Source organism: Bufo gargarizans, chromosome 8 (assembly GCF_014858855.1).
Source record: "Bufo gargarizans isolate SCDJY-AF-19 chromosome 8, ASM1485885v1, whole genome shotgun sequence".
NCBI lineage: Eukaryota > Metazoa > Chordata > Amphibia > Anura > Bufonidae > Bufo > Bufo gargarizans.
In genome coordinates this window covers 122910854-122934125 of record NC_058087.1, presented here as the reverse complement: position 1 = coordinate 122934125, position 23272 = coordinate 122910854, and the positions used below count along the sequence as shown (strand labels likewise).

The window sequence follows — 23272 nt, the reverse complement described above, 5'->3', positions numbered from 1 at the left end:
CATAAGTGGTTGTGCGTCAGTGCATTCTATGTCTTTCACCGCTGGGGAAGGGCTAGGTGGATGCCCTTGGGAAACCCTGCCAGCGGAGTCTTCAAACAGCATAAGAGACTGCTGCATAACTTGAGGCTGAGACAGTTTCCCTGGTATGCATGGGGGTGATGTGACAGACTGATGGGGTTGGTTTTCAGGCGCCATCTGTGCGCTTTCTGCAGAAGACTGGGTGGGAGATAATGTGAACGTGCTGGATCCACTGTCGGCCACCCAATTGACTAATGCCTGTACCTGCTCAGGCCTTACCATCCTTAGAACGGCATTGGGCCCCACCATATATCGCTGTAAATTCTGGCGGCTACTGGGACCTGAGGTAGTTGGTACACTAGGACGTGTGGATGTGGCAGAACGGCCACGTCCTCTCCCAGCACCAGAGGGTCCACTAACACCACCACGACCATGTCCACGTCCGCGTCCCTTACTAGATGTTTTTCTCATTGTTATGGTTCACCACAACAACAAATATATTATTTGGCCCAATGTATTGTATTCAAATTCAGCGGGATATAAATTTGAGGCCTAGTATTTAGGCGCTGGGTGACCGGTATGGATTTAGTGACAGAATTAGACTTGGAAATGCACAGAAGCGTGTGTGTGAAGTTATTCTGAATGACCCTATGTGCACCTTCAATATGATCTACCCTTTTAGGGATAGATTTCAAATAGCTCTGATATAGCAGAAACGACTAAATTATGAAATTGCTAAATTGGGAATTGTATTTCAACCCAGAACAAAAAATGTGCTTTGACGGACACTAAATAACTTTCCCAGCCACAACAGGACAGCGGTAACGAGAGATTTAGCGGGATATAAATTTGAGGCCTAGTATTTAGGCGCTGGGTGACAGGTATGGGTTTAGTGACAGAATTAGATTTGGAAATGCACAGTAGCGGGTGTGTGAAGTTATTCTGAATGACCCTATGTGCACCTTGAATATTATATACCCTTTTAGGGATAGATTTCAAATAGCTCTGATATAGCAGAAACCACTAAATTATGAAATTGCTAAATTGGGAATTGTATTTCAACCCAGAACAAGAAATGTGCTTGAACGGACACTAAATAACTCGCCCAGCTACAGCACTAGGGACAGATTTAGCGGGATATAAATTTGAGGCCTAGTATTTAGGCGCTGGGTGACAGGTATGGGTTTAGTGCCAGAATTAGACTTGGAAATACACAGTAGCGGGTGTGTGTGAAGTTATTCTGAATGACCCAATGTGCACCTTGAATATTATATACCCTTTTAGGGATAGATTTCAAATAGCTCTGATATAGCAGAAACCACTAAATTATGAAATTGCTAAATTGGGAATTGTATTTCAACCCAGAACAAGAAATGTGCTTGAACGGACACTAAATAACTCGCCCAGCTACAGCACTAGGGACAGATTTAGCGGGATATAAATTTGAGGCCTAGTATTTAGGCGCTGGGTGACAGGTATGGGTTTAGTGCCAGAATTAGACTTGGAAATACACAGTAGCGGGTGTGTGTGAAGTTATTCTGAATGACCCAATGTGCACCTTGAATATTATATACCCTTTTAGGGATAGATTTCAAATAGCTCTGATATAGCAGAAACCACTAAATTATGAAATTGCTAAATTGGGAATTGTATTTCAACCCAGAACAAGAAATGTGCTTGAACGGACACTAAATAACTCGCCCAGCTACAGCACTAAGGACAGATTTAGCGGGATATAAATTTGAGGCCTAGTATTTAGGCGCTGGGTGACAGGTATGGGTTTAGTGCCAGAATTAGACTTGGAAATACACAGTAGCGGGTGTGTGTGAAGTTATTCTGAATGACCCAATGTGCACCTTGAATATTATATACCCTTTTAGGGATAGATTTCAAATAGCTCTGATATAGCAGAAACCACTAAATTATGAAATTGCTAAATTGGGAATTGTATTTCAACCCAGAACAAGAAATGTGCTTGAACGGACACTAAATAACTCGCCCAGCTACAGCACTAGGGACAGATTTAGCTGGATATAAATTTGAGGCCTAGTATTTAGGCGCTGGGTGACAGGTATGGGTTTAGTGCCAGAATTAGACTTGGAAATACACAGTAGCGGGTGTGTGTGAAGTTATTCTGAATGACCCAATGTGCACCTTGAATATTATATACCCTTTTAGGGATAGATTTCAAATAGCTCTGATATAGCAGAAACCACTAAATTATGAAATTGCTAAATTGGGAATTGTATTTCAACCCAGAACAAGAAATGTGCTTGAACGGACACTAAATAACTCGCCCAGCTACAGCACTAAGGACAGATTTAGCGGGATATAAATTTGAGGCCTAGTATTTAGGCGCTGGGTGACAGGTATGGGTTTAGTGCCAGAATTAGACTTGGAAATACACAGTAGCGGGTGTGTGTGAAGTTATTCTGAATGACCCAATGTGCACCTTGAATATTATATACCCTTTTAGGGATAGATTTCAAATAGCTCTGATATAGCAGAAACCACTAAATTATGAAATTGCTAAATTGGGAATTGTATTTCAACCCAGAACAAGAAATGTGCTTGAACGGACACTAAATAACTCGCCCAGCTACAGCACTAGGGACAGATTTAGCTGGATATAAATTTGAGGCCTAGTATTTAGGCGCTGGGTGACAGGTATGGGTTTAGTGCCAGAATTAGACTTGGAAATACACAGTAGCGGGTGTGTGTGAAGTTATTCTGAATGACCCAATGTGCACCTTGAATATTATATACCCTTTTAGGGATAGATTTCAAATAGCTCTGATATAGCAGAAACCACTAAATTATGAAATTGCTAAATTGGGAATTGTATTTCAACCCAGAACAAGAAATGTGCTTGAACGGACACTAAATAACTCGCCCAGCTACAGCACTAAGGACAGATTTAGCGGGATATAAATTTGAGGCCTAGTATTTAGGCGCTGGGTGACCGGTATGGATTTAGTGACAGAATTAGACTGGGATATGGCCAAAAAATAAACAGACTATTGCTGGTTAAATGCACTTGGTGTGACAGCTTCACCCTGATGTAGGCTTTAGCCAAAAAACAACCACACCATTGAGGGTTAAATGCACTTGGTGACAGGCGCAGCTTGCCCCTGATTTAGTATATGGCCAAAAAATGAACAGACTATTGCTGGTTAAATGCACTTGGTGTGACAGCTTCACCCTGATGTAGGCTTTAGCCAAAAAACAACCACACCATTGAGGGTTAAATGCACTTGGTGACAGGCGCAGCTTGCCCCTGATTTTGTATATGGCCAAAAAATGAACAGACTATTGCTGGTTAAATGCACTTGGTGTGACAGCTTCACCCTGATGTAGGCTTTAGCCAAAAAACAACCACACCATTGAGGGTTAAATGCACTTGGTCGCAGCTTGTGCTGGCGCACCACAAGACACAAAATGGCCGCCGATCACCCCAGAAAAATGTGACTGACAAACGGTCTGGGCAGCCTAAAAACAGTGAGCAATTGAGGATCAGCAGCTCAATGATCCACAGCTGCAGATCGATCAGTTAATCAAGTCCTTTGGAGGAGTTAATCTGCCTAATCTCGCCCTACTGTCGCAGCCGCAACCTCTCCCTACGCTAATCAGAGCAGAGTGACGGGCGGCGCTATGTGACTCCAGCTTAAATAGAGGCTGGGTCACATGGTGCTCTGGCCAATCACAGCCATGCCAATAGTAGGCATGGCTGTGATGGCCTCTTGGGGCAAGTAGTATGACGCTTGTTGATTGGCTGCTTTGCAGCCTTTCAAAAAGCGCCAAGAAAGCGTCACAAAAGCGCGAAGAAAGCGACGAACACCGAACCCGAACCCGGACTTTTACGAAAATGTCCGGGTTCGGGTCCGTGTCACGGACACCCCAAAATTCGGTACGAACCCGAACTATACAGTTCGAGTTCGCTCATCCCTACTCTGGAGTCCTTGTTCTTTCTTTCAATCTTTTATTTCAAAGCCAGGGTGGGGGAATGAGGAGCTCGACGCGTTTCGGGGCCTCTTAGTGGGTCCCCTTCATCAGGAGCAAAGAAGGGTCCCCTTCATCTTTGCTCCTGATGAAGGGGACCCACTAAGAGGCCCCGAAACGCGTCAAGCTCCTCATTCCCCCACCCTGGCTTTGAAATAAAAGATTGAAAGAAAGAACAAGGACTCCAGAGTAATCACTGTTCGTTTCTGAGATTCTACTGGCGATCCAGGCGCAGGAGGTGTGATGTGGGTGTCTTGAGCTTTATCCCACATTACCCTCCTGGGTGAAGTGAGTCACTAAAATTTTTAAATTCTGATTTTTTGATTTTACAACCCATTATTGGATCTTATACCTTGATTGTATATATTTTATCGCTATTGTTATCTTATTCATAATTACGAATAACCTACTGTACACCAATCAAATATCCGGTGAGTGTACACACATAACCCCAAAAAAAGATAAAAAAGATAAACCTCTACCTTTGTGCTCTGCACAGGTCACAGAGTATGCTAGAAAACTCTCCCATAGAAGTCAATGAGGTCACCTCCTGTCCATTGTGTCTATGGCTCATGGTGGCTGCTGTAAAGCATACCTCTAAATGCTGTTAAGAACAGCTCAGTCAAGATCGCTGCCCCCATAATTATATTCTAGAAATAGAATAACACATTCTATAATCAGAAAATGGATATGTCACTATCTGGATTTAATGTGTTTCTACAACCAGATTTTGAGATTTTTTGCTGACTGACACTAGCGATCTGCACTACCTAACAGTGCTCTTTTATCACCTTTGTCTGCTGCCGTTAAGCTTAAAAACATACTTTTATTGATATGCAAATGAGCCTCTAGGTGCTATGGGGGTGTCTTTTCAGCACCTAGAGGCTCCTCCAGCCCGCCCCGCTCCTATTGATTAACAGCCAACCGCGCTCCATCTTGAATTCCAGCACCTGCTCCGTGTGCTTCTGTATTCGGCACTGGCGCAGTTACTGTCGGACCGCAGTGAAGATGCCAGTGCAGGGAGCGGTCCGACAGTCACTGCGCCTGCGCTGAATATAGAAGCGCACGACGCAGGTGCTGGAATTCGAGATGGAGCGAGGTTGGCTGTCAATCAAGAGGAGCGGGGCGGGCTGGAGGGACACAATGGGTGGCAGAAATAGTGAGTAGACGGAGCCTCTAGGTGCTGAAAAGACGCCCCCATAGCACCTAGAGGCTCATTTGCATATCAATAAAAGTATGTTTTTAAGCTTAACGGCAGCAGACATAGGTGATACAAGAGCACTGTTAGGTAGTGCAGACACTAGCAGATTGCTAGTGTCAGTCAGCGAAAAATCTCAAAATCTGGTGGTAGAAACCCTTTAACTGGCAGACAAAAAATTGTAGGTGACACATTGCCTTTAAGCTAGTGTTTTGGTACATCAAGTTTCAGTCAATCCATTACGCAGTGTCAGACTGGGGTACTTAGGGCCCACCAGTGTAACTGATTCTGGGGGCCTATTTTAGGGCTCCTGCACACAAACTTTTTTTTTCCCCAATGTCCGTACCTTTCACTTCACTTCAATGGAGCCGCAATAAAAAATGTATGACTCCGTGTGCATTCTGTGTCCGTACGGCCGTTCTGCAAAATGATAGAACTTAGTCCCATTGTCGGCATTACAGACAAGGATAGGACTGTTCTATTAGAGGCCGGCTGTTCTGTTCCGCATAATGCGGAATGCACACACCCGGTATCCATGTTTTGCGGATCCACAATTTGCGGACTGCAAAACATCAAATGGTCATGTTCAAGAGCACTTAGTGATAACAGAAATAGTAAAGATGAAGTATGATGCCAGACATTCGAACCATCAAAAAGGGGGAACAGGACCCGTTCTTGGAATCAGAGGGGTTCTCAGAATTGGACCCCACTAATCATAAAGTTATGCCCCATAGTGTGGAGAGGATAACTTGAGAACCTGGACAACCCCTTTAAGGGTCCATTCACACATCTGTAAGTGTTCTGCGGATCCGCAAATTGCGGATCTACAAAACACGGACACTGGCAATGTGCATTCCGCAATTTGCGGACCGCACATCACCGGCACTATACCAGAAAATGCAATTGCAGACAAGAATAGGACATGTTCTATTTTTTTGCGGAAACGGATGCGGAAGTGCATATCCGCAAATGCGGATGCGGACAGCACATTCCGGCCCCATTGAAAATGAATGTGTCTGCACCCGTTCCGCAAAATTGCAGAACTGATGTGTACCCATTTTGCGGACGTGTGAATGGACCCTTAATCCTCCACCACTCCACCATCAGTATCTCTTTACATGGCAGCAGTAATGCCTGTAAATAAGGATTATCATCACTACCGCCATGTAAACCATACGTGTCAATACTGGAGAAGGTGACGCACTGTGCAGAATTTTTCAGTCATAAGTCCAACCCCTTTTCCAGGTCATAACCTTTAACAAAGCCAGTTTCTGACAGCAGGGAGGGCAGGAGGATGACCAGACATGTTCTCTCTTCCTTCACTGCCAGCAGCTGAGAAGTTTAGAAGATACTGAGGGGCCTCCTGTACAATGTACTGTGATTAAAGGACCTTAACATGTATAGCTTGGAAGAAAGACGAGACAGAGGGATATGATAGAAACTTTTAAATACATAAAGGGAATCAACAAGGTAAAAGAGGAGAGAATATTTAAAAGAAGAAAAACTGCTACAAGAGGACATAGTTTTAAATTAGAGGGGCAAAGGCTTAAAAGTAATATCAGGAAGAATTACTTTACTGAGAGAGTAGTGGATGTATGGAATAGCCTTCCTGCAGAAGTGGTAGCTGCAAATACAGTGGAGGAGTTTAAGCATGCATGGGATAGGCATAAGGCCATCCTTCATATAAGATAGGGCCAGGGGCTATCCATAGTATTTAGTATATTGGGCAGACTAGATGGGCCAAATGGTTCTTATCTGCCGACACATTCTATGTTTCTATGTAAACCAGTAGGAGGCTGCATCGCTGTGCGATACTGCCACCTAGTGGCTACAATAATTATCTCGCCTGAGAAACAAGAAAAATAATTACTCGTCCGTCTTATCTCCGGGTGCAGGAGACTGGGGGCCCACCGAGGAATCCCCTGCCTCCCCGATTCATTCATATGAACTCGTTACAACTCCGAGCTGAATAAAGTCATAGTACACTACCTATAGACCTCTATGGGGCCCTATGGTACAATTTTCATCCTTAATCACAAATGGATCCTGGATCTCGAAATCTGTTGTTCGTTCTGTATGCCTGACTTACTACAGAGATGTTTTTTTGTGGAATTCTATATGAATCTGACATAAACATTGTGCATTCTTTATTAGAGGCCATATTGTGGAGGCACTGCTTCTAAGGGAGACTAACTCTTACATATGGGGCTGTACACAGTACTATATGCTGGCACTCAGACTTGCAGGTACTTTGCTGTTCCTCTGTCCATACTGTATGGCTTTATTGGTTTGGTTGAAGATTTTCTTTCTTTAGATTGTAACCTATGCATGCAGCATTTTTGTCAATGTGGCTGGCGGGCATTGTGTTAAAGTCCGGCAATGCCAGATTCAGAGAGCACCGGCAGGCTGTTCTTTGCCGAAACAGCCTGCTGGAACTCATGACACTAGTGCAGGCATGGCTAACCTGCGGCTCTCCAGCTATTGTAAAACTACAACTCCCACCTTGCCCTGCTGTAGGCTGATAGCTGTGGGCAGTCTGGGCATGCTGGGAGTTGTAGTTTTGCAACAGCTGGAGAGCCTCAGGTTGGCCAGCCCTGCACTGAACTTCATATATTCTGTTGGTACTTACTGTGTTTGACGTAAAACAGGCTGAGGCTCATTCGTCTCACTCGGCATTTTACTATTCTATAATATAAAAAGCACATTATTACATTGCTTTAATTCTATTTTTATAAGTAAAGTGAGGCTGGCGCCCGTGCAGAAACACAATCTTTATAGCAATAAGAGAAACACATCAAAGGAACACTGGAAAAAATAGATGCACTTGGCAGATTTACTTAAACTTGTGTTAACTTGTGATGCATGGATAGACAACTTTGTCTAACAACTATTGCTTGGCTTACTTTGAGGCAGAATTTTAGACCAGATTTGTGGTGCAGTTTTAGCAGAATACACAGCATCCTAGGTTTTTCCTGTGAAGCCCCATCCACTCCTTCTCCCTCTAAGGTCCAACCTCTTTTCAAGCAAGTTAGACAAAATTGTAGCTGCTCAAGTTATGCCAGTTTACACCACTTTTTAGACAGATTCTAGGTGCAGACACATTAATAAATCTTGCCGACTGTGCTATGCCCAGCTCAGGGCTGAGGAACAGTGCAAGATTTAAAGGACATCATAGACAGAGATCTACCAGCCTTCAAGCCTTGCACTAGGCATAACACAAGTTATCCAAGTTTCCTGTTGCGTTTCTTTAATAAATAGATGTAAAGGCGTCATTTTCTGTTTTATACTACACTGTAAAGCATATGAATATTTTGCTTTTGCTAATTTTTACACAAAAAATAATAATTTAAAAAACTCTCTCATGCAAAGTACGTGGTCCATGCCATTTTTTTTGTACAATGATCTTTTTATATTGTACAAAGCTAGAGGTGGGTGGAACGTCCTTAAAAATGATTTTAGGGATTTAGGTTAAAAGCTTAGGGCAAGGACCTCAAAGGTAATATTTTCCAAAATACTACCGGTACCACGAGCCACACAAGAGAGGCAGCGGGAGATTAGGGAGGTTAACAAGTGGCTCAAGAACTGGTGTAGGAAGGAGGGGTTTGGGTTCCTGGAGACTGTTGGCTACAGGCTCTATCGTAGGGATGGGCTGCACCTCAATGGGGAAAGGGCAGCTGTTTTGGGGGAGAAGATGGCTAGAAGGTTGGAGGAGTGTTTAAACTAGGGACTGGGGGGGAGGGTAATTACATTATAGGAGGGGACGATAGTGCAGATAGAGACCGGGGGCAAGGTAATGGGACTGGGGGAGAAATGGAACGAAGAAAAGGACAGAATAGAACAACTCAGAAGGAAAAAGTGTATGGTAAAAAATATACATAAACCTCTTAAATGTATGTATACTAATGCCAGAAGCATGACTAATAAAACTGGGGAGCTGGAATTAGTGATGTGTGAGGAGGACTATGACATAGTGAGAATAACTGAGACATGGCTGGATGATGGCTATGACTGGGCGGTTAATGTACAGGGTTACAGTCTGTTTAGAAAGGATTGCAAAAACTGGAGAGGGGGAGGGGTCTGCCTTTACGTAAAGTCCTGTCTAAAGCCCACAGTCCGAGATGATATAAGTGAGGGACATGAACATGTGGAGTCACTGTGGGTAGAGATACAAGGCGCGAAAAACAGTAATAATTTACTAATAGGAGTTTATTGTAAACCACCTAATATACCAGAGTCCACAGAAAAACCTGCTACTAAACAAGAGACGAGGTGGCAAATCATAATGAGGTGGTTATTATAAGGGGACTTCAACTACCCAGATATAGACTGAGAAACGGAAACTTATACATCTCATAAAGGAAACAGGTTCTTGGCAATAACCAAAGACAATTACCTTTCCCAACTGGTTCAGGACCCGACTAGAGGGACGGCCATACTGGACTTAGTACGGTATTAACCAATAGACCTGACAGAACAAAAGATGTGCATGTTGGAGGACACCTGGGAAATAGTGGCCATAAAGTAATAACCTTCCAATTATCATTCAAAAGAGTGTTTCTTCAAGGAGAAACAGAAATACCAAACTTCAAAAAAGCTAAATTTAGCCAACTAAGAGAGGCCATAGACCTAACTAACTGGGACAAAGTCCTCAAAAATAAAAATACAGCCACAAAATGGGATATTTTTAAAAGCATCCTAAAATCTAATTGTGAGAGGTACATACCTTTTATCACATTTGGAGTGCTGCCTATTATTTGGATACACTACCTTATGGGAATAAAAGATTAATGAAGAAGAAAAAAACAATGTGGATAAATCGAACTGTAAAGAAAGCAATAAATGACAAAAAGAAAGCATTTAAATCACTAAAACAGGAGGGTAGCACGGAAGCACTGAAAAACTATAAGGAAAAAAACAGAATATGTAAAAAACAAATAAAAGCAGCCAAACTAGACACCGAGAGATTAATTGTCAAAGAGAGCAAAACTAACTAAGGGTACTTTCGCACTAGCGGCAGGACTGATCCGACAGGCTGTTTACCCTGTCGGATCCATCCTGCCGCTATTTCGCCGTGCCGCCGGACTGCCATTCTGTCCCCATTGACTATAAAATGGACGGGGCGGAGCTGGGGCGCAGCACGGCAGTGCGCAGTGAGAGGCCGCCGGACTAAAAAGTCAGACATGCAGTACTGTTAGTCCGGCGGCCTCTCGCCGTGCACTGCCTAGCTGCGCCGGAGCTCCGCCCCCGTCGGCAGTCTGGCGGCATGGCGAAATAGCGGCAGGACAGATCCGACAGAGTGAACAGCCTGTCGGATCCGTCCTGCCGCTAGTGTGAAAGTAGCCTAAAATGCTTTTCAATTATATAAATGGTAAAAAGTATAAATCTGAAGGTGTCGGCCCTCTACAGAGTAACGAGGGGGGAGTTGCAGAGAGCGATGAGGAAAAAGCAAAGCTATTAAAAAAAATTTTCTCTCCACTGTATTTACTAAAGAAAATAAACTGTCTGATGAAATGCAGAATGTAAAAGTTAATTCCCCATTAAAAGTGCCCTGTCTGAACCAGGAAAAAGTACTTAAAAAGATTGAAATAGACAAATCGCCAGAACCAGATGGCATAAACCCCTGTATCCTAAGAGAATTAAGTAATGTCATTTCCAGACCCTTATTTCTGATATTTAAGGACTCTATACTGAAAGGGAGCGATTCACAGGATTGGCGCATAGCAAATGTAATGCCCATATTTAAAAAGGGTCCAAAAACCATGAAAGACATGTACTCTCCCTGCCCATAAAGACTGCTCCAGGTGTCCACCATGGAGTGCAGCTAGATGCACAGCGAAAATCTCAAGGAGTGGCCCACATTCTCTGCCATGTGAGAGTACAAGGCACTTTTACAATACACAAATGCACCGCCAGCAATGTGGCCAGGTTGGGGTTCAGCTTGTAGACAAGCTAACTACTGTTGAAAAGTTGTTTCATGGCCAAAAATTCTGTTATAGATGTCTCATGATGGAGCTGAAGAGAAGAAGGAGGTGATGATGACGAAGATGATGACAAAAAATCCATATTACTTAGGGATGTGGGTTGGCTGCCACAAAGAGGACCAGGAGGACAGACTTGTTCTGATTAGGAATGTTGGCCAGTGGTATTTTCCCAAAGGATTCAGTTATGCCGCCTCATGTGGTACAATAGACATCTGGTAGCTATGAGTGTGTTTGAATGGCCATGTGTGAAGGTCACATAAACTACACACGGGGGGGGGGGGGGGGGGGGATAGTGACCACTGCACTCCACCCTCACCCCTGGCCCTGCCTACTTGCCTCGCAAGTCCTAATGACAGGGGACAACTAGACGGCAGTCCCTAACTTAGGATACATGCTGGGAAGACAGACAAGACAAATAACGGAACGTGAACAGACCGGGCCAATACCTAGAGAGCTACGCAGTACTAAGGAATGAGCAGAGAATAGCCAGGAAAAGCCGAGGTCAAATACCAGGATAGAAACGAAGTACAACAGGAGTCCGCAAAGAATCGTCAGGTGGAAGCCGCGGTCAGGATACCAGGCGAGATTCGCAGTACAGGAGGAGCAGGCAAAGGATCTTCAGGGAACAGGATCGGGTAGTATTCAGTAGTCCAACAAAATGCCGAGAACCTAGAATTAACAGGCAACCTGTGGCCAGCAGGCTGCCTGTATTTATAGTGGGGAGTGAGGGTCATGTGACGTGGCCAGCGTCACATGACCGACAGACTGACCAGTCGAGCACCGAGTGATCAGTTCGGCGCTCAAGGCAGACCTAGGAGCAGGGAGCCTCCCAGGTAGCAAAGCCGCCCTGGGAACGAGGTCAAACACAGATCCTCGCTCCTGAAGCTGAGCAGCAGGTCTGCGGCTGATGGGAGACCGAGTGCGCCTTCGGCACCCCGTTACACCATGGCTTATTTTAATCCTGCCGCTGTGAAATATCATTGTGGGCTCCTGGGCCCCCCTCCCCTGCTTTGCGTTTTCCCCTACTGCCACTGTCACTGTCCCCACCACTAATGCTGTGGATACAGATGATACAGACAATTACCACTACCGTCAACACAGCTATGCTTGGGGCCCCCAGCCTCCTCCCCATCCTCCTCCTCAGGGCAGCCCAAAAGGTGATGGCTTTCACATAAGCTAGTTCACAAGGAGACTCTCTTGACTATCTGCCATTGGGTGTGGTGTTTTTTTTGCCACTTATTAGGAAATAGGAAGGCGCCCCACTAGGAAGGGGTGGTGAAAACTGAGAGGGATCCAATGAAAACCTTCTCTGGGGCTACAAGGAGGGGAAGCAGGAGGAACACTGTGACCCCTGGCTTCATGGAACAGTGTTGGACTTCAAAGTCACCTGCAAATCATCGTGCTACGACTGAAAGGAAGAGTGAGCATCCAAGCTACAATATTATCCTCTTTCTCCTCAATGATAATGTTGCACCTTTCTGAAGCCAGCAGGGACAATTGCAGCCTATTGCTATTACTACTACTACTACTACTACTACTACTTCTGGCCGGATAGCTGGTGCTGCTACTACCCACATTCTGGGTCTTCCGTTTGGAACCCTTCTGTAGCCCTGACATATTTGGGCTTCTCAGATAATTGTGTGTGATACCCTGTGTATTGTTGTAGTAATCACTGTATATGCTAGTTTGAATATAATGAGGAACCTCCCCCAAAACAACTGATCGGAAATGTGTAGAGACAGAAATAAACAGAAATCGATTTAGGCCTAAAGATAATTGTGTACGATACCCAGTGTTTTGTTGTATTGATCACCTATATGCTACTTTAATTTAATTGAACAAATGAACAACCCTCCAAAAATAAAATTCCAACTGTGTGGATATTATATAAATGAAAACACATGACTTGGTGATCATTTTTTACATATCATTCACTAGTAAATTATTGCCCTAGCCTGTGTATTGGTGTACTGATCACCTATATGCTAGTTTAAATAAATTGAACAAGTCCCAAAAAAAATACATTTCTAACCGTGTGCATATAGAATAAACTGAAATGGATGATTGAGGCCTGACACTCAATTTCACGTAAACACTAACAGGTAAACTGCTGGCCTAGTCTGTGTATTAGTGTACTCATCACCTATAAGCTGGTTTAATTAAATTGAACAGTCACAAAAAAATTAAATTCCAACTGTGTGAATATTAAATAAACAAAAACGGATGATTAAGGGCCAGATGTTTAGGGGCCAGACAGATTTAGCCCTAATATTTTGTTCTCAATCACTGATGCATACAAATTTTTTTTCAAACTAAAACAAAAAAATATATATATATGTGAGATGACTTTACACAGTGTTCTCACTAGTACTCTATATGCTATGCTAGATTGATGGTAGAACACGTGTTGTAAAGTTTTGCTTATTCCATCCTTGTTCACTCATCTTTAATTGTGGGGACAAATGACTATTGTGAGACAGCAGGGCTGGTATTATAAAGAATGGAGCAATGGATAAACCAAGTTCAGCTTCAACTTTCTTCCATCTCCTATTTGCTATTACACCAGATCATCACTGGCAAATGCTTGTTCATCAGGCAATCACAATCTTACAGCAAGTTTAAAAATCATAGCTTGCTGGCGGCAGATCGTGCTGTCTAATTCCGATCTTCTGCTGGCAAATAATGGTTCTGTATGTGGACGAGCAATGGCATTAGCGATAGCCCCTCCCCATACTGTGGAGGAGATCGCTGCATGTCACAGCAGTTTCCTCCACTAGAGAGCAGACAATTGCCTGGAAGGAATGTTTCCTTTCCGTCAGTCGCCTGCAGTCACAAAGAGATGAATGCAGTGACAGTGCGCATGATCTACCTGTGGGGTACAGAGCCTCCATTTTGGTGATTGGTGGGGGTCCCAGCAGTAGCATTCCCACCAATCTAACAGTTATCCCCAACCTGTGGATAGAGGATAACTTGAAATTATTAGAATACCCATTTAAAGTGTGCTGTATAGAATACAAAATTGCTTTATTGCATAAGCTTTTATGAGTAAAATAGCAGGGTCACTATAAGAACATGTAGGACTGCTTCATTACCTGTTATGTGTTGCTATGGAACTTGCTTGTGTAACACAGAACAATACCCTTTAAATTAGTATTTTAAGACAGGCAACGTTACCATAGAGCCATGCCTGGAAAGCAGAACACTGGGAGGTTCAGAGGATAACAATGCTCACAGGACTTACAATGGAAGATATCCGCATTCCCCTCTTTACACAATATTTCATTGACACTTATCTTTCAGTATGATTGATATTGCACGCCTAGCTTCACAATATAAATTGGCAAAAAAGGTACTTTAGCTTTGAGTTAATACATTTTATTGTATTTTAGGTAGACACTTAATAATTAGTATTCCTGATTATAACTCACAGAATGTAGCCATCTCCAGAGTTTTTTTTACTGACATTTTAAGACACATTACCTCCTGAAATCCCAATATTATGCAAATTATCTCTTTCAAAATAAAGAAAGGAAAGCTGCGCCTCTGGTGCCACCAACTGGAAGGTGGCTATCCCTAGAAGTCAATGTTTGACCTTTTAAATGACCTTTTAAATGAGCCTTGAAACATAAATATTTTTTATCATTATGTATGTATTCATTTGATTTAGATGTATGGTTATTGTTTGCCTCAATGCATGCTTTGTGTTTTTGAAAGTATTTATTTTAAGAACTAGTGTTTAACTTGAAAGCATCCTTGTCGCCATGACAACTAGACGCTGTGTTAATAAACACTGACGCGCACCAGCGCTGTGAGGTCAGAGGCCAGACGAAGCGCGAATCCGCGCAAAATGGCCACCGCCGCTCTCTTGTCTGTGCATTTTGGCGCTATGCTCTTGCCTATCATTTTTTTCCATGAAGAATAAAGAATTACATTTTATTCCAGCAGTAGTGAGTGCCGCCCTCTATTTTTTATATTTTTCTCTATACATCTTGTTCATTTATTGAGACTATCCACTATTGGGCAGAGCACCACGATCACTGGCTGTACGCATTGACAGGGTAGCCCAGGACCCCATGCATCCCCACGTCACACACAGCAGTGCCACCCCACTCCTCTTTACCTCTATGTTATGAGCCTTGAAACATAACTTAGCTTTATGGTCAAGGCAGTACCACATCTGCAGACCTTAGTACCCTCATCAATGCAGCCTTAGCTGGGTGAGAGGTCGGGAAACCGAAGGATACTATTTCTCCTTGTGGAGAGTGCCTAGTAGACATGAGGAGTCTTATAGGCCGTGCATTGCTCTTCTGGTGCTCTCCATAAGGCCTCTTGCACACGAACGCATGCGCCCCGTGGCCGTTCTGCAGCCCGCAAATTGCGGGCCGCAATGCACGAACACCCACCGTGGGGCAGCTGCAGCGGATCGCGGACCCATTCACTTTAATAGGTCCGTGATCAGGCCGTTCCGCAAAAAGATAGGACATGTTCTATCTTTTTGTGGAACGGAAGTACGGGACGAAACCCCACGTAAGCCCTCCGTAGTGCTTCCGTAGGGTTCCATTCCTGCTTCCGTTCCGCACCATTCTGCATCTCCGGATTTGCGGACCCATTGAAGTGAATGGGTCCGCATCCATGATGCGGAATGCACACGGAACGGTGCAAATGCAATAAGCCTAAGGCCTCTTTCACACGAGTGTGACGGATTGGCTCCGGATGCGTTCAGGGTACGTTCAGTGAAACTCGCACCATTTTGCAAGCAAGTTCAGTCAGTTTTGTCTGCGATTGCGTTCAGTTGTTCAGTTTTCTTCCGCGCTGGTGCAATGCATTTTGATGCATTTCCCGCGCATGATAAACTGAAGGTTTACAAACAACATCTCTTTGCAACCATCAGTGAAAAATGCATAGCAGCCCCACTTGCTTGCGGATGCAATGCGTTTTTCACTGAAGCCCCATTCACTTCTATAGGGCCAGGGCTGCGTGAAAAACGCAGTATATAGAACATGTTGCGTTTTTCACGCAACGCAGAACTGATGCGTGAAAAAAACGCTCATGTACACAGACCCATGGAAATGAACGGGTCAGGATTCAGTGCGGGTGCTATGCGTTCACGTCACACATTGCACCCACGTGGAAAACTCGCTCATGTGAAAGGGGCCTAAGAAGAAATAGTATACCTCCAGACCCAATATTGTCATGGCCTCTACTTAAATTTATGAACGTCGATTTCACGCGACAAATACTGCACCCTGACATTGGAAGAAGATAATTTGTAAGTATACCTGAAGACCTATAGAAAAACATATCACAACACTACAACATAAATATATGTCCACTCTTTCCTTAGCTTGAATTTGGTTAAGGACTCCTTTTTCTCAAGAAAGAAACTCAAAACAATATTGAGCCATGTTATAAAAACCTTTGACAGGCTGCTACACAGAACACTACTACAGAACTACTGGGTGGCCACTTATAGACAGATATAGCATAGACATCTCATGACACACTATTGCAAAATGTTTTTTAAAAAGTGGTCATCTTGCACCACACATCTCGGTATATGTTGAGCCTCGAGGAACAAAAGGAAAGATGTGATAAACTCAACTTTCAGTCTTTATATGAAGCAAGAGAATGCCAAAAACAGTTACCTCTGTCAAATGGGTTATTGAATTACAGTTCAGGGACTTGCACTGTATGGTTCAGGGTCTTTTTACTGGAATTTTTCTTCCTTTGCACTGTTGATAAAGAAACATTAGTGTAAGAGGGAAGGCTCTCTTAGACCTGGGCTTCATTGCAACTTTTTGTAGCCCAGGCTATAAGTGAAAGATCTTTCCTGAGGCTAGAGAATCCATCTAAAAGTACCCTTTAATCTTTGACCTAATCAATGTCTCACCTTAAGTGGTTTTCTCATACAGACAACCATGCTTTCAACTCAAGCTGACCTCACAAGCTTATCACTGGCATTTGAAATCCTGAGATCAGCTAATATCATCAAGGGAAAGGTATTCTCTAATCTGTAATCTCTGGCAAGCCCTAATAAGAACAGTACTACACGTACAGAATGCCTGCCGCTGACCAGGATTAGTAATTTATCTGTTGATACTCACCTCCGTTCCTCCTCTGTGTGCATATCGGCTATTGAATGCATTGACAGGACTCCTATGCATGCATACATAATGGAGAGGACTCCAGAAGAAGTCCTCTCTGCATTCCATGAGGGCTCAGTGAGGGGAATGGGAGTGAGTATCAACATACAAATTACTGATCTGGATTCCCCAATAGGTGTTCTTTACCTGTATTATTTTACTTAATAGGGCTTGCCATAGATGACAGGTTCCCTTAAACCTACAGTAGAACTAGTCCTTGGACTTACCATTGGAGTCACAGGCCTTAGTGTTTCATTACATACGCCTCGAAAAGGAACAGTCTGATCACACTACCAAGATCCAGATTATTATACATTCTATATTGCTGATAGCTAAGCGAGTTCTACTGCAACGATGGTTAGTCAACACTATGCCAGACATTGAGGTGGTGATTTCTGAATTGAAGGTTCTGATGGGATTTGAGAGAGTGGAGGCAGTAAAGACACAAGGAATACTCAGCCTCAAAGTTTTTCAACAAATGGCAGACCTTTATTGGGGCCCATCTTAATCCCGCAGACATCACTGAGTTAGTCAGAACTTTCCAGTATACATCATGGTATCTCAAATCCTCTCTACGAGGCACTTTAGGTCCTCTAGCAGTGTAGCTCTGCCCACCCTACCCCACTTTCTTCCCTTTCTTCTCTTTCCTTCCCCTCCCCTTTATGTTTTTACGACATGTTTCTAATGGTGGCTCATATGTGTGAAAAAGCATGGCCTGACAAGATTATGGTCAACTACACACTGTACTGATTTTATTTCTAGTACTTGATTTATTGTCATATATGTCTTACCTTTATATTGGCTTTGTATGGCCACGTACTGTACTGATTTTATTTCTAGTACTTGACTTATTGTTATATATGTCTTGCTTTCATATGGTCTAAGTATGGCCACTTGATTGATTTCCTCTCAATAAAAAGAATGTAAAAAAAAAAAAAAAACCTGCAGTAGAATCTACCATTACATGCTAACCATTCATTTGCATGATTCACTCATGGTCTATGTGGAACAATCCTTTTAAGACAGTATCTGATTACCTACCTTATCCCCTATACAGAGTAGAGTAGAAATCTGGACAGGACACATACACATTCATAATTTGACCTACTGTATATAGGACCCTTTATACGCAATAACACAGTATCTCAAGAATATTTTTGCAAGTTGGCATCATCCAGGAATCCCTCTTCATTCATCATCAAATCATAGTTCCAAATAAAAATCCATAATTTTTAGAATAATGTATAAAACCAGAAGAGTATTTATGTTTTAAAACTATTCTGGATGATAGTGGCAAGTCTATTTAAGTAGTTTTATTGTGTTTATCTTGTGGGAATTTTAGATTATATCTGCTATTTTCAGCAGATGATGCATGGCATGGCGCATGTTGATGTGCAACTGGAAATATTTTGACAGTAGCAGTAAGAGCCCCAGAAGGTGAAGGGACTCGAAAACCTCCGTATTGTGAACGCATCGCCATTGACATAAACTATGAGGGAAGAAACTGTTAATCTAGTAAGAAACTACTTTTGTCACACACCATATAATAAATAATGAAACCATTTATTTCCTTTAGATAAGAATTACACATTAGAGGTTACCTTGAATATAAAACAAAGTTGCAATCACTCTGCAATATTTTTCTATGTTCAATTTCAGACCTCTGATATTCAACTGCTCTTAGTTTCAGGCTTTTCTCACGTGGGGATGTCCCTCCCAGGAATACATGCTGGATCTGTGTGTCCAGGATGCTGCTGCTTTCCATCTGCAAACTACCTTGTGTGTGCTTTCCTTTCTATTTACAGCCTGTGTGAGCTGCGCTTCTTGTATCCTCTACTCCCTCTCCACACATACTGTATCCTCCCTGTACAACCTCCTGCTGCTATCCCTAACACTGAGAGAAGGTAGAGGGAAAGCAGAAAGAGATATCAGAAACACGAACAGAGCTCTAACAGATTTATGTCAGCAGCACAAGCAGCAAGGAAATTTTATGATCAAGATTGTTTAGAAAGTTACTTAACTTTGCATTAAGTAAGCAGATAAATTGTAAAAATAATCAGTACAGGTAGCATATTATAGAGCAGGAGAAGCTAAGCAGATTGATATAGTTTTGTCGGAAAGAATTAATTAAATTTTCTGCTATTTCTGATTTCATTGTTCACAGCGAAGATGTCAGTGACTGTATACACACTTACACAGAGAATTCCAATCACTGATAACACCTACACATGAGCAATGAAATAAGAAATAACAGAGATGTAAAAGTATAAAATACACACTTAACTGAATAGTTTTGCCAAAAATAGATATATCAATCTGCTTAACCTCTGCTCTATAACATATTGCTTGTAGATCACAGTGCATTTTGTGATGACGGGTCTTCTTTAAGACCTGATTCTTATTGGTCAATTTACGCAAAAGTGAATGAATTCCTGTAATGTGTTTCAAGCTTAAACTATCTTCGGGAACCTATGTTTGCCAAGTGTAGTTCTTATTTGTGTAGGGCTTTCTAAAGTTAGCCTGGGACAACAAAGATGTCATTAAAGCAAATACTGTAACTTAAGAATAGTGAATAGCAAGTACAGTGCTCATATGCCAATTAAAATATATGGGACAGACAATGGATGTCTGAACTAAGGAGGTTGGTATGTTATACTATATTTTTGTGTTCTATAATGTTCTATCAAGTTACGCAAGTTAATGCACGTATCATGAGACATCACAAGCATCTACAAAATGTCCATGCCTTTTGCCACCCAATTAATTTATTATACAACTAGTAAAATGTGCAGGGGACCTTTTGCTTTCAGCAGCTCTAGATCCATTCTCATTCTTGAAAAGGCTGTTCAGCTAGTGATGCCTCTACATTAAGGTATTGCATTTAACCATATATACAAATCACAACAAGGAGCTATTTATAAATAGGAGAAAGCAGGGCATTGCTCAGAAAATGTATAATAATATTAGGCTACTGCAGACTTATTTAGGGAAGCTGGATATAAAGCTAGCCCTTTACACTGAAGTAATTGTTGATAAGTTCAAGGAGCATTTGCTGTAATCCGTGCCAAAAGTGTTCTAAAAAGTTGTAGACTCTTCACCTTTAAGCAACTCAAGATTAGTTTTAAGTAAAAGAATTAAATCTCCAATTACCTGTAAATATCAGGCTGAACAATCCTGTTCCACTAAGCAGCTATTAGCATTGGATTTGATATATGAGAATTCCTCTACCTTCTCACTGCCGCATGTGGAGGCTTCCTCTCTAGCAGTAGCCTTGCTGGACTTGCATGGTCACCTCTACAGAGCTGTGTTTGCATTCATGTCTCTGTCTTATTGAGACTTTGTTGCTTGGTTACATTTTTCTTGACAACAGCAGGACAACCCCCTCCTCCCTAAGTGCTAGTGGCAATGCGTTCAGACATTGGCCAAATTCTTTTTTAACCTCCTGTCTGATTAATACCTGAATATATACCTCAGTTATAAACCACGGGTTCTAGTTAAGGATTTTGTAAACATGGTGAACTAAGGTCCTAAAAACAATTAGACGTCAGATTGGACATGCATTTTGAGAAAATATTGAAAATCCAGTTTTTATTGCACCTTGAAAATGTTATTTGTCTAGGGTCCCTAAATGTTTCTGTATTGACCTAAATGGGGCAAATGCTAAATTTGTTTTTTTTTTCTATAAATGAACTAATGTAAAATGGATCATTAGATGTAAATTTTTGGATTATTGTTCTGACTGCTTCACTATGGCCAAATCAACAATATCACAAGTTTCTACACAATGGCTACTTTTAAAGGAGTTCTCAGGAATTTACATATTGATGGCCTATCCTCAGGATAGGTCATCCGTTTCACATCAGCTGTGTTCCGACTCCCAGCACCCCCTCCAATCATCTCCAGCACCAGAGACTTCTACGTCCTTCTCACAGCTTAAAAAGCTTACCGTACATTATATAGTGGCTGTGCTTGATATCGCAGCTTCACTTTAATGTGCTGAGCCTAGGCCATGTGACTGATGAATGTGACATCACATGGCCTAGGAAGAAGCCTAAGCAGTCACGGAAGACAGTGGCATCTTCATACAACTGACCGGCAGAGGTCCCAGGAGTTGGACCCCCGTCAAGCTCATATTGATGACCTATCATGAGGATAGGCCATGAATATGTAAATCCTGGAAAATCCTTTTAAACTAGTCAAACACAGTCAGATACAAAGATGATAAATGGCCATTCAACCAATCAGTCTCATGTCCTAATTATAGACCCTGGACTAGCTCTGGAGGACACAGCATGCCTGTGCATTACACAGATAGCTTATTGCTTTTAGTTAGAACTTTGTACTGCTTTATATCCTCTGTGGTGGCCCTTCAGGAAAATTGAACACTTGTTGCTAAGTTCTTAGCAATACAACTGATTGTTGGGATTTCAGCAGTGAAACACTCTGTGACCATCCTATTTTTCAGAGGAGTATTTTACAAAGAAAAAAAAAAAGTAATTTCCAAAGTGGAAAACCCACTTATGGCCACATCCTCAACATATGACTGATAATCTGAATTTCAATGTTATCATTAGCAGAATGCAGATTAGTTTGGTCAGATATATCAACATTGAAGCTGGCTATAGACATTAGATAAATGTCAGCCGAACCTGCTGATTTCAGCAGGCCTCCTGACTCACCTCTGACAGCAGATGTTGGGGTAGATTGGATTTCAACATACCCAATTCTTCTCAGCATGATAAAGGTGTCTGATAGTGGCTTTCTCATCTCTCCATGTTTAGGACACATGCATGATCAGCCGAGACGAGCAGTATGTTTTTAAGGGTGGGGGATTGGTTCTGTAGATAGTTGTCAGCTAAGGTGTTTGGTCAGCCTTATGGTCTTATTCGCTCTATATCAGGTGTAGCATCTGAACTTGTATAGGCACCTTTGAACTGCACAGCAGCTTCATGTTTATTCAGCTTTGTAAGGGCATGTCAGCTTCTGAAGTGTCTTTAACACGTTTGTGTTCCAATATTTACAGAGTTTAGTTTCTTTTATTTGAGATGCTAAAGAACCCTCATTACGGCAGAAAACAGTGTGTCTGTAGGAGGTATACAGTAGCACATGCAGACCCATAGATTGCTGACTTGTTTACATAACCTCCTGAAGGAGTTATGTGAGTAGATCCTCATCTACAGACGTGTCTGTCTATTCATTCTTCATGCCAGAACACGTTTACATGTGTGCTTTGATACAATCAAATTCATGCCTTTGTTGTTTTTCTTCAGTGAAAGAACAAAAAATATAATTATTGCAAAATACTGCTAAGTACCGAGGGCTGTACAGCTTGTTTTTTTGGATGCCTCAGACCTTCCTTCACAAAAGAGAATGTCCACCTTATGGTACTGGTCTTTTCACGAAAAGACTGTCCCACTTCTGAGATGCTCAGTGATTAGCTACAGTAACATTCTTTAATAAGGCTGAAAAAAGACCATCTAGTTCGGCCTGTTATCCTGCAAGTTGATCCAGAGGAAGGCAAAAAAAACTGTGAGGTAGAAGCCAATTTTACTCACTTTAGGGGAAAAAATTCCTTCCCGACTCCAATCGGGCAATCAGAATAAATCCCTGGATCAACGATCTCTCTCTAGTAGCTATAGCCTGTAATATTATTAACCCCTTAAGGACCGAGGACGTACCGGTACGCCCTATTTCCCGAGTCCTTAAGGACCGAGGACGTACCGGTACGTCCTGACTTAAAACCGTAACTCCGGCGCCGCGGGGGTTAATCGGAACGGGATTTCGGCTGAAATCATTCAGCCGGCATCCCGTAACAACGCAGGGGGGGGGTCATTTGACCCCCCCGTATCGGCGATCGCAGAAAACCGCATGTCAATTCAGACCTGCGGTTTTCTGCGTTTCCGGTCCATTCGGGTGTCCTGTGACCCGATGAA

General features: G+C 42.5%; 1 protein-coding gene across 3 annotated transcripts in view; it reads right to left on the bottom strand.

The window, feature by feature from the left end:
- The window catches only part of LOC122945696 (protein TBATA-like), a 66684-nt gene extending 46060 nt beyond the window's left edge, over positions 1-20624 (bottom strand). For 2 of the 3 annotated variants that reach the window (XM_044304845.1, XM_044304847.1), the window contains exons 1-3: positions 20490-20624; positions 16842-16928; positions 7845-7900 (exon numbers count right to left, since the gene is read on the bottom strand). In XM_044304845.1, the coding sequence (XP_044160780.1) occupies positions 7845-7891 (47 nt within the window). In that variant the 5' untranslated portion in view covers positions 7892-7900; positions 16842-16928; positions 20490-20624. The remainder of the gene's footprint in view (positions 1-7844; positions 7901-16841; positions 16929-20489) is intronic. The other variant, XM_044304846.1, reaches the window with a different exon arrangement.
- Positions 20625-23272: the final 2648 nt, after the last annotated feature.